At 40.0% G+C, this 12888-nt stretch overlaps 1 protein-coding gene across 3 annotated transcripts in view; it reads right to left on the reverse strand.

Moving 5' to 3' along the window:
- Positions 1-12888, reverse strand: part of myom3 (myomesin 3) — a 94507-nt gene that overhangs the window by 21489 nt on the left and 60130 nt on the right. For all 3 annotated transcript variants that reach the window (XM_026183599.1, XM_026183598.1, XM_026183597.1), the window contains exons 15-18: positions 8101-8284; positions 5703-5877; positions 4937-5058; positions 2811-2998 (exon numbers count right to left, since the gene is read on the reverse strand). In XM_026183599.1, the coding sequence (XP_026039384.1) occupies positions 2811-2998; positions 4937-5058; positions 5703-5877; positions 8101-8284 (669 nt within the window). The remainder of the gene's footprint in view (positions 1-2810; positions 2999-4936; positions 5059-5702; positions 5878-8100; positions 8285-12888) is intronic.

Raw genomic sequence — 12888 nt, forward strand, 5'->3', positions numbered from 1 at the left:
AAGGTTGGATGATGAAAGGCTGAAAACATGACCTGTACTTCACCTAGACTTGAATGTATCCATATTTTTTCTTTTGCAGCTTCTCTACATTTTAGGTGTAAAATATCATATTTTCTATTCCACTGTATTCATCTGAAGTTTTTTTTTGTTTCGTTATTTTGCAGGTTAGGAAAGATATTTCATTAAAAAAGAAAGAATAAAAAACTGTTTCAGATTTTTATCATTTTATCTTAAAAAGCAGTCTAGACAGTTTTGATGGTTATGTTTAAATATCAATTTGAGGCTCACAGAGAACCCTGTTAGTATAAGTTGATTTATACTTTATAACAAGCAAGCTACAGCAAAAGATTAATTAATATATATTTATGCATCAGACTTAACAAAGCAGTGTTAATGTGTCACTCAAAATAGCATCTGCTCTGGAAAAAAAGTGATTTTTTTCTTTTATTAACTGGTAAGTATATGCATATGATAATACTTCTGTACTGTAAGTAGGATTTTATATGAAGAACTTTCACTTGTTACAGTAGTTGCACAGTATTTGATTGATACTTCTACTTAAGTGAGCAATCTGTGTACTCGTTTTAGTTAAGTGAGAGAAAAACAGGAGGTTAAAGTCTGTTTTTGTCTTCTAAAATGGGCTCCTGATGGTCCTTTGTGACAGCTAAAGCAAAGAAGCTTCCAAACCAAAATCATGAGCACAGCTCCAGACAGAAAAGCAGCCCTGAGCTCAAAATTGCAGCACAATCGATGTTCTAATGACTCTAATTTGCATCCAGGAAGCCAGCAACTTGATTCAAATGAAGGCTCACGCCGATTCTGTGCTTCTTGAACATGCAATGTTGAAAAGGCTTGTTTAGTCCAAAAGGGGGCGCTGCATGTTCTCATCACAGGGTTTCTTCTTCAGCAAAAGGGGTCTCCAATCCTCAAAAGTCTGCACTTTGCAACACGCGGGTCTAATCTTGATTTATGGTGGCACAGTCATTTTCGTTCTAATTGGCTTTGTCTTTGTTTTTCCCAGGAGCTAAAAACAGCCACTCACACATAACACATTTGCACAATGTCTAATTACAGAGCACCTGTAATCTCTCTGAGACAGGTTAAAGATTTAACTTTCCTCTGGGTCTCCATGGACACTGCTTGTTGCCTAGTGACACAGCCAGTGCGGATGAGGGAGCTTTGGCCGTTATTGCCATTATTTAGAGGCAACTGCAAAATCCAGAAATAACTTTTATTATTGTTATTATTATAAAAGTCCTTAATTCAAGGACTAGCAAGTGACTAGAAATCTCTCCGTGCACTTATTCTTTTTTTTATTTTCATCCAAAGTATAACAGCATGTTTTTTGTTTTTCGGCTGCTGTCAGTAAGTGGAAAACATGCAAACTTATTTTCTGCTGACATAAGGAAACACTGCATAACGCTAGCACTTTTGTATTGTTTATGCTGTCCATACTAACTGTACAATGTTTGATGACTGTATGAATATATCATAATAACAACAATGAAAACAATACCAGCCTGCTGTTTTGCAGGTACACGTTTTACCATGTTGGCATTCTACCTTAAAGCTCTAGGCTTACTGTCTTAGCTGCTAATTAGCACAGACAAGACTGGAATCAGTGTTGAACCAATCTTGGTGCTAAATCGTGCCGCATGCTAAAGAGGACGCCGATGTCTTGACATTTTTAAAAGCAATCCATCCAAACAGTTTGACATTTTTCTAATTTAAAAAAATTACAACTGTACACAGCAATTGACTATAAAAAGGGGATGAGCTCTATTTCCCAAGGAAGTTGAGATCCTTCAACATGTACAGCAAAATATTGGAGATCAGTCAGCTGTGGAAAGTGCAGTCTGCTTAACTGTGGTCTGCTAGAGAAGCATCGTAAAACCTGGTGACAACAACAGACTGACTAAACTGATCAGGAAGACCGACTCTGTGACTGGCTGTAAACTGGACACTTTTAAGGCTGTGGTGGTGACGAGGTCACTGAACAAACTGCTCTCCATCATGGATAGTGCTGACCACCCTCCACAGCACTTGCTGGACAGGCAGCAGCCGCACCCCTTACCTAACAGACTGATTCAGCTTAGCTGCCACGATGATAAGCAAATGCAATAACACTACAATCCAACATATCTGTCTGGCACGTAATCATGTTTCCTTTCATTTACAAAAAGTATTGACATTGCTACTTTGTCAGGGTAGCTGTAGCTCAACAGGTAGCGCAGGTCGTCTATGCATTGGAAGGTTGCTAGTTTGATCCCTGGCTGCTTCAGGCTGTATGCCAACTATCCTTGAGCAAGATACTAACACCAACTTGCACTCGGATGCATCCATCTAAGTGTGGAATAAAATGTTGAGATGAATGGGTTAGTGAGTGCTCTGGTAGAGTAGAAAAGCGCTATACAAGAACCAGTCCATATATTCTTTTAAAAAATATTTTACACTATTATTATTATTATTATTATTATTATTATTATTATTATTATTATTAATAATAATAATAATAATAATAATAATAATAATAATAATAATAATACTATATTCTCCTGTGACATAGGAATTTCCCAAAATGGGTTAAATAAAGAATTTCTAATGTTAACTTATCATTTTAAATGGAGAAAAATGGTGTCTTTAAAAACTGCATTGCAAAGTCTGCTCTGCTTTCTGTGCCAGTCTGGTTGACAGCAGACATTTCACTGAAATCCCAAAACTGTGCCTGTGTCTGTAACTGTAACCAGACCATCACCTAAGTCAGCACTTAAATTTCAGAGAAATGGTCCAAAACTTTCAGTATTACCCACCTTGAACTGGCGCTCTTTGACAGGTTTGACGTTGACCTCTCTCCATATTTCCATGCCCTTTTCCTTCTGGTCCAGATAGTAGCCACGTACAGGGCTTCCCCCGTCAGAGAACGGAGCCCTCCAGCCCAAAACCATCTCTGACCCAGTGCATAGCAGAAGGACGATGGCAGAGGGAGCAGAAGGAACATCTGGACAAGCAGAAGGAATTGGGGAAAAAAATACATATAGATGAGAAAGTCTCAGCAGGCACTCCTTCTTGCTAAATAGACCAAAAAATGCCAATAACTCTCTGGCCGACAACAGCTTCTGTCCAAATTTTCAATCTCACAACTCTAGGCCTACATTAGACTTTCTCCAATGATAACAAAATAAATATTCACCTCATATTCTATTTGACAAAAATGCATTCCTCACAAAGAATTGGATTCAAGCTATTATCCCACAGGTAATGGTAGAGTAGCAGAATAGATGTGAGATTATTCTGACAGTGAGTGCCAAGCGAAATGAGTCATAACTCTACTATACTGCAGGCTGCAGAAAGCATATTATCTGAGACTGCAAGAAGGGTCAGTGGCTTTTCATGTATAGTCAGTCTCTACCGGATTAGTCATTTGGTAGAGCTTACTTGACAAAACATATAGACTGTTATGTGACAGGATCACAATTTCCGTTAGATATGATAACAAGAGCAGTGAACAGTGATGTGCTATATTAATGCAAGCTTTGATTTCTCTGCCTTCTTTGTTAAATATTTCCTAAAAATGATTTTGCACTACCTAAAATGCTGCAACTATGTGGAGGACACCAAATAACAAATGTAGGGTGAATGTTGGAAGCCTTTCATTGTCCTGCTTTACAGTGCATATGCATTAACGGGGAGGACTCGTGAGGCTGCAAATGAAAACTACCAGTGAAAAACAAAAACCCATTCCACCAAGACTGAGTGAAAGCTGAGAAAAAGCAAAAAAAAAAAAAAAAATTTAACTGTGATGAGAAGTTTACAAACACACATTATGGGCATGAATGTCATGATAATTTGGTGTTTTAATGATTGACCAGGTCAAAGAAATCCAGAGTGGAGTGTTTTCACAGCGTAGAACTTTAATAACTGAGGGCAGAAGTTTGAATTTGTTTTGGATTTTCTATAATCCACACATGGTCAAAATTATACATAGAGGCTGAAAAATACACATACATTCACTTAAATCTTTTAATAAGTGGTGCTGAAGGTTCTACAGTGTCTTTTTAAATGACAATACAAAGGCCGATTAACTTCACGTTATTGATCTTGATTGACTTCAGCTGGCAGTTTCTCTTTTCTAACATTGAAAATGATTTATTAGACGGCACTTATTCAATTGACCGATCAGATCCATGGGGAAATCTGAGGATTTCAGTGAAGATCTAAGCAGAATTGCAGATTTAAACAAGTTGTGAAGGAGCCATTTGTAAACAACTGCAACAGATTCTAAGATTATCAGTAAAAACAACTGTACATAAGTACAACTCATTTGGATGAATCATCACTTTGCTTGGAAGAAGACTCAAACGGTCACCTTCAGGTGACAGGAAACTGATTGGGATGTTCAAGACAACCCAGGAACCACCGAGTCTCAAGCCACAGGAGCTGGCACTGCTGGAGGTCTACATCACCATGGAGAGGATGTTGACTAAGACAGAAAACCCTGCTCTAAAATCAACACCTTGAAGATCAACTGAAATGTGTAGCTGCCCTTAGGCTAACTTTACACTTCACTAACGGCCTTCTCAAAGCCCTGGCCTCAACCCTATTAAAAATTTGTGAACTCCACTTAAAAACCAAGAAGCCAACCAATTTAAACTCCACCAATTCTGCCAAAAAGAGTGGTCAAATATCCAGGTTGAATTATGTCAGATGTTAAAAGAAATCATTAAAATCTCCAAATTATTATGACATTCATGCCTATGATTAGCATATGCATATCACAACTGTATACCAAAGAAACCCCTGAACATACTCAGCACTCACTGCCATTTAAACATTATAATATAGTGTGAGTGCTCTGAGTTAGATGCTCAATAACAGAATTACAAAATATTTACAAAATATTTAGTATTTTATGTTTTTGTCTGGCAGGCATGCTTACGAATGGCTGATTTGACCATGATGGGTTGAGACTCATCTGAATAGCTGCTGTTTCCTGCTCGGCTCACACACTTTACTCTAAACACGTAGTCCTTCCGAGTCTTGAGGCCATGGACTGTAAACCTGAGGAGAGATTATGTTCAAATCACATATATTGCAGTTGTGCATTTTCTATGATATTCATTTCTATTTCTTTTTGACTTTATGTTTTTAATTCAGTTCATTTCCAGAGTTGATTTGCTGATTTCAGTTAGCTTTTGCAGTTTGAACATACTTAGTTGTAGTCTAATTTCAGTGTAGTTTTAGTCTTTTTAAGTATTCATGTGAGGTGGGCCAGAGGCAGGATTTAGAACAATTACTATAGATGTAAAATGAAAAGAAAGAACTTTTTGAAAGCAGTCTCTTAGGTGTCTAAAGCCTCAATAAATATTCCCATCAAAGGCTCACCAGACAAGCTGTCATAACAAATTTGACCAATGCTAAAAGTAAGACTAAAGAAATCTGAAAGTAATATTGATGTTATTTTCAGTGTTTCTGCTAAATTAAAGAAACATCTGTTTACACTTAAAAAGTTTGTGTTTTATTTTAATTTAATTCAATTTCTTTTTATATCCACTGTGAGTTTTAATATTAGTTTTTGTTAACTATAATAACCTTTATTTATCATGCATATCACTTATAATTATCTGGAAATGGCCTATGAAATGAGATCATTTTGACTGTCACTATAACTTAATTTTATTCATACTAACATTTTACCCACATACCTGTTTTTAGCAAAGGGCTTGTTGTTAACTGTCTTCCAGTTGTGTTTGCCAGCTTCACTGTAGTACAGATAATATCCCAGGATGCCGTTTTTGTCTTTGGGCTCTTGCCACTGCACCAGCACAGAGGTGTCTGTGTCTCTAATTGCCATGACAGAGTGAGGTGGAACTGGCACAGCTGGTGGGAATCAGATAATAAACAAAAAAAATATCAACTAAAACCACGAAACTTAAAATGGTAAAAGGAAAACTGACTACAAGATAGAAAACACCTATTTTTCTGTCAATAATCTCCTCAGGAGTTGGCCCACAGTAGAGCTTGAAGTAACTTTGTTGTTTTCTATACTGAAATAATCTAGAGTAGCATTATAATTCAAGGACTCTATCATTGCTTCCCTGTCTTGTTTGTCTTGTGTATACACACATGCACTCACACACACCTACACTTGATCTACAGGTCCTAGAAATGCCTGTGTGGGCTCTCTCTGGGTGATTCTAACACTGGCCAAAGGCGTGATCATGAATGGTTGTCTCTCCTTATCTCTCTGATAACCAACCTGTCGAGAGCGTACCCTGCCTCTTGCCCCACGTCAGCTGGGATAAACTACCACACAACCCTGAACTGGATAAGAGGTAGGAGATGGAAGGACTTATTATAATTTAACTTCTGGTTTCATAATATAACACTGGCACCCCTGGTGTTTAGACTGGTTCTAAACCTTGCTTTCACCATGCAGCTTTAAGCCACTGGGTATGAAATCTTCTGGGAAAATGAAAAATCACTGTGCAACCAAAAAAGGAAGATGACTTTTGTTTTTCCCAGTAGCTACTGGCAGTTTTCTGCACATAAAACACTGGATTCTATAGGGTGCATAGTAATAACTGTAAAAAATCTACCCTTAAAAGGAAAGAAAACACACTACTGGTATATAAGGCAGAGAAATATTATTTTACGTGGACTTACAATATCATTACTTTTTACTGCTACAGTTACATATCACATATTCTTGGATTTAACAAGTGATATCTGCCCAGCCAACCCTGGTCGGTGTTTCTGGGGCAGGTCTGCCAAAAAGTAAATGAATAGCTCATCATATATTCATATATAGGTACAATATAAAATTATACCTATTGTTGTGCATCAAGATATTCACATTCTGATTTTCAGACATGTAGAGGACCCCTTTTCTCTTTTTCTCTTTTATTTATGGGTTGTTCCAAAACATCTGCCACTTTGCAATGAAATGTTTTTTTTTATACAATAATCCATTTCATATGTGGGAAACCTTAGAGGTTATCAAAAACACCGCTTTACTTTGTTCCACCTCCACTGGGGGTACCTCCAAATTTTGGGAACATTCCACTGAACTAAATATTTTAAGAGGAAGAAAATGCACTCAACACATTTGTTAGAGCACAAGGGTACATACAAAGTTGTTCAGAACCACTTACTGAAAACTTTACTTTTTTTTTGCAAGAAACTTTCACGAATTCTATGAACCAAGCACTGAAGGAATGAAAATAAAAACCTTAGCACTAATTTCAGGTTTTTTTCTGTTAAAATAAAAAAGTAGTGCATGGCCATGTTTCAGTATTGTTGTTTGGCTTGCTTCTGCTGTGTTGTTGAATTGATACATTCAATCACATTGAGAAAAGTAAAAATAAGGCAGGTAGGTATTGCTTATATGCTAAAAATAGGTCATTTTAGGTCATTGGTAGGCATGTATGTTACCCCCCCCCCCCCCCCCCCCCACATAGATGTGTTCTAGGCAACTTAATGACGTTATATTATATATAATGCAAAATGTTTTGTAGTTTTGTAGATATAAATTAAATGTTATTCTGGTCAGATAAAAAAGGATCCAATGCTTTTATAATGAGTCTAAGTGCTAGAAACAGAACGCCTCATTTTATCCTGATGCTAAGTGGTTGCTAGGCAACTTGACCACGCAACAACATCAGATACCGATAAGAAGCAGCAGGGGCCCGAGAAGTATCTGTGCGCCAACATGCGAAGTCAGTGGCCAAAGACACTAACAACACAGACAAGGATTTGTGTGTTATGGTAATGTTATTAGACCCATAAGATACGTCTCATACTGTCATTTATTTAAAATGATAATTATATGGTTGATAAATTATTCCTATCGAGCCCTCAATATTGTACTGTGATCTGTTCTCAATAAGAAATCCAGATAATCTATTAAACCACTGAAAACCGAGATAAATATAGCCACATCATTTCTCTTGTAAAATTACTGTATGAGTGAACATGTAGAGTAGGAGAAATACAGTTCAGTGTGGAAATGCTGAACAATGACGGCACTCTTTAAAATCTAAGTGACCTTTACAAGAGGCAGAGTAATAAATGGCTACCGGTACATAACATATTTAATCTCACCTTGTGCCTTTCCGAGGGAGATCGGTGTGCTCGGCTCAGAGGGATCACTGACACCATACTTGTTGACTGAACGCACTCTGAAGTAGTACTGCTTGCCCTTCACCAGGTCAAATACTGGGAACCTGGGAGAGTTTACCACCATGTCCAGACTCACCATCTCCCAGCTGTTTTTTCCTGTCAGGGACTGAAACAGGTGGGGAATTAGATTAATTTCCAAAGTGCTGTCTATCTCAAGGACATCTTCATAATTCAGGATCCTTAAAATATGCAGGTGGATTCAATCTGCACAGTTTGGAGTGACAGACAGTGATACTTTGATTTAGAAAGGCAGAAATATGAAAAAAGGAACAATATGCCAGGAAAAAGTTAAAAAGAAGACAGATGGGTAGGTATGCAAATTGTAGACCGCCAGTTTGTCATCTTGAATTTTTTTCCTTTTCATCTTTGTCAATTAGCCATCATCATGCAGTGTCTACATTATAGGCTACATTAACGTAGCTGTTGTCCTGCTCTGTATTGCCATCATTTCTTTCCCCAAGTCTCCGGTGAGAAACGGGTATGTTCCCAGAGATCAGTGATTATAAAGTGCTTGCTCAAGGGCGAATATGATATTTGAATGTTCTCTTCATTATATAAGAGGAAGTGAAGCTGTAGACTTTTAGTAATTTCAGATGCCTGTGACAGATTTGACAGTTTTATTACCTCAGTAACTTATAAAGCTTCAATAAAGATCTATTTCCTGTGGCAGTTTTTTTGATTATTGGAGCTAGAAGCTGTTCAGTGCCTGGGCTGATATTAGAGAGCCTTTAGGCCTCCTACTATTGTAAAGGCCAGGGGCTGTCCACACACTCCAATATGTTGGAGAAAACTTTTTTGACATCCCCGATAATGCCTCTGAAAATTTTTTTTTTTTAAAAGGTTGCTGGATTAGATGCATGACTAATTTTAAACCAAACAAAGCCTTTTAGATAACACATCCAGCCAACAACCAATCACTAGAAAAAATCTCTGCATGCAAGCAAAAAAAAAAAAACACAACTCCTGATGCCAGAATATGTGGCATGTAAGAGCAACATCAAGGTCTGCTTGTTTTTAATAAGATGGTAAAGTTTCAGCTAAACTGACAACACCGCAGTATATGTGGGTGTGTATTTCTTCTCCTTCTGTCTGTTTAATTAGTGCTGTTGTCAGCAGCCTGCTGTTAATTTGACTCACGTTCCAGCTCCGGACTTCCCAAACAAAACAAGGGGGAAGTACTGATGCAAGAACACTGATTCTTGTGTTCACTGGATGTGAAGGTATTACTAATTGCAACTGTGGTTAGCTGGATACGTGTAAGTATTCATATATGAGAGAGCATTATATACACTAGAAACTTGGATTGGAGCCCATTCGCCTTCAGAAGTGTCTCAGGTCTTTGTGACTCGAATTCAACAAGGTACTGGAAAGATTCCTCAGAGATTTTGTCACGTTCCTGGGTCTACTGAACTAGCGTTTTAAGTTTTAGTTTATTTTGATGTTTATGTTTAAGTTCTTTAGGTTAACTAAGTACACTTGTTTATTAGATTCTCTTTGTGTTTTTCTACCCCTGTATTTAAGTTTCTCTCACCCTTTATGTGTTTCATGCTGTGTGTCTTATGTGTCAAGTTTGCATTGCTATGTCTGCGTCTCATGTTTCCTGTTTTATTTTGAAGGTCCGTGTCCTATGTCAGTGTGCTTCCTTTGTCTCGTTATGTCAGATTAGTGTCAGCTGTTTCCCCGTGTGTTTCCACATCCCCTAATCGCCCTTGTGTGTATTTAGTCTGTGTGTTTCTGTTCATTCATTGTCAGGTCATGTGTTGTCTTTTGTGCCATGTTTCCATATTCCTGGGGCCCATTCTTCGTACCTCGCTAAGTAAGTTAGCTGGATTTGATTGTTGACGATTTCGCGTGATCTTGGATCGTTCGGTTCCCCGAAGCTCATCCGGGACTTGCTGTCATAGCAACAGAGCCGTAAGCGTAAACCTGCTCGGGAGCAGGTTTACTTTATGTAAACAGGATTAGATCGCGGCCACGCAGGTATGTCCGCTTCATTTATACAAAAGCAACAGCGATATTCCACCACTGTTTCACCATAAATAAATAACATCAGTGTAACTAAAGATAATGCAGCACTTGATCCTTTTATTGATGTCACACAGATACATACAGGTCATTTCCTAAAAAAGGGAAATGTACTATTAACATTCTATTACATGTATGTGATTATTACAGATGTAATTCATATTTCAGAGTAGTAATTGCAAATTACTTCGTGTAATCAAGATGGGAGACCACGGCTATAAAAGCGAAGGTGGATTTGGGAAGTCTGTCGCAGCCATGTCCTGTCCGTTTATGCGAGCAGCCCATTGCGGAAGGTGCAAGATTGATGAGGAGAGTCCCCAGAATTCAGCGTATATTGCGGGATAGACAGGATCCTTTAGCTCTGGCATCTTCAACTCCTCACTGCAGGCATGTCATGTGCCTGCCTGCTTCAAGTCCTCTACCATAATCCCTGTCCCCAAGAAACCTAGGATCACTGGACTAAATGACTACAGACCCGTGGCTCTGACATCTGTGGTCATGAAGTCATTTGAGCGCCTAGTTCTCTCCCATCTCAAGACCCTCACGGCCCCCCTCCTGGACCCCCTGCAGTTTGCATATAGAGCCAACAGGTCTGTAGACGACGCCATCAACATGGCCCTACACTTCATCCTGCAGCATCTGGACTCCCCAGGAACCTACGCCAGGATCCTGTTTGTGGACTTCAGCTCTGCCTTCAACACCATCCTTCCAGACCATCTCCGAGGCAAGCTTTCCCAGATGAATGTGCCTGATCCCATCTGCCGGTGGATCACTGACTTCCTGACGGACAGGAAGCAGCACGTGAGGCTGGGGAAGAATGTCTCGGACTCCCGGACCATCAGCACCGGCTCCCCTCAGGGCTGTGTTCTTTCTCCTCTGCTCTTCTCCCTGTACACCAACTGCTGCACCTCCACCCACCAGTCTGTCAAGCTAATCAAGTTCGCAGATGACACCACCGTCATTGGGCTCATCTCTGACGGGGATGAGTCTGCCTACAGGAGGGAGGTTGAACGTCTGGTGTCCTGGTGCAGCCACAACAACCTGGTGCTGAATGGCCAGAAGACAGTGGAGATTATTGTGGACTTCAGGAAGCACACAGCCCCACTCCCCCCCATCATCCTGACTGACACCCCCATCACCTCTGTGGACTCATTCCGCTTCCTGGGTACCACCATCACCCAGGACCTGAAGTGGGAGCCCACCATCACCTCCGTCATCAAGAAAGCCCAGCAGAGGATGTACTTCCTGAGGCAGCTGAAGAAATTCAACCTGCCAACACGGACGATGATGCAGTTCTACACTGCAATCATCGAGTCCATCCTCACCTCCTCCATCACCGTGTGGTACGCTGGAGCCACTATCAGGGACAAACAGAGACTGCAGCGTGTTGTGCGCTCTGCTGAGAAGGTGATTGGCTGCAGACTCCCATCTCTGCAGGACCTGTACACCTCCAGGACACTGCGGCGTGCAGCCCGGATCTCAGCTGACCCTTCTCACCCTGGACACAGTCTGTTTGACCTGCTCCCCTCAGGCAGGAGGCTCCGGTCCATTCGCACCAGAACCTCTCGCCACAAGAACAGTTTCTTCCCCTCTGCTGTTGGACACATGAACAATAACCACTTGACTGTCCCCGCCACTAACACATGACCCTACGCTGTGTCACTGCATCATTTCATGTCTGGCACTGATCACCACCTGCACTCATGTATATATCCTTCTACGTAGCACTCTTAATTCTTATTCTCATGTATATCTCATGCACATATCTTTCTTTCTACATAGCACTTTAATTCTTATTGTTTGCACTGAAGCACCGCAGCAAATTCCTAATGTTGTAAACCTCAACATCTGGCAATAAACCCATTCTGATTCTGATTCTGATTCTGATTCTCAGCGCGACAGTGTGCTCATTGAGAGATATCGATTTTCCCGTGAGGGTATTATTTACTTAACCAACTTGTTGACGAGGGGATGCAGGACCACCACCTGTCTTTTTGTGCTCTGCCCTTTTCTTGGTTGCTGTTATGAACAAACAAACAGATTATTTCAGGGTCTCTTTCCAAGAGACTAAAAGCAATATAAGTGATAAATATTACCATTCTGTAGAATACTCTTATATTTCACTTTTACTTGTTCCCATGTTCTAGTGGGTCCTGTTGTGGCTCTAATGTGAAAGGGGATATAATATAACATATTATAATATAATATAATGTAATATAATATTGGGTAATATAGTGTGATATGATAAATCTACCCTACCGCCTACTGGTGTTGGCCAGAGGGGCCGATGGCGCGATATGGCAGCCTGGCTTCTGTCAGTCTGCCCCAGGGCAGCTGTGGCTACAACTGTAGCTGCCTCCACCAGTGTGTGAATGTGAGAGTGACTGAATAGTGGCATTGTCATGCGCTTTGGGTGCCTTGAAAAGCGCTATATCAATCCACTCCATTATTATTGTTATTATTAAATTACTTACGAGTTTAATTTGTCAGCAACTTTCTGCCAGCCCTCTCTCCTTGCTTTTGCAGCCTTTGCAGTGTTCCCTTGCGTTTTAATTAAACTCTGAAACTCCTGAAATCCCTCAATCAAGAGTTCTTGCTCTGCTGCCGAAAAATACCGAGCTGAGCGCGCTCCTTCGACATTTTCGCCGACCAATCAGAGGGTTGCCGATCAATGTTTCTACTATC

This window comes from Astatotilapia calliptera, chromosome 11 (genome assembly GCF_900246225.1).
Source record: "Astatotilapia calliptera chromosome 11, fAstCal1.2, whole genome shotgun sequence".
NCBI classification, from domain to species: domain Eukaryota; kingdom Metazoa; phylum Chordata; class Actinopteri; order Cichliformes; family Cichlidae; genus Astatotilapia; species Astatotilapia calliptera.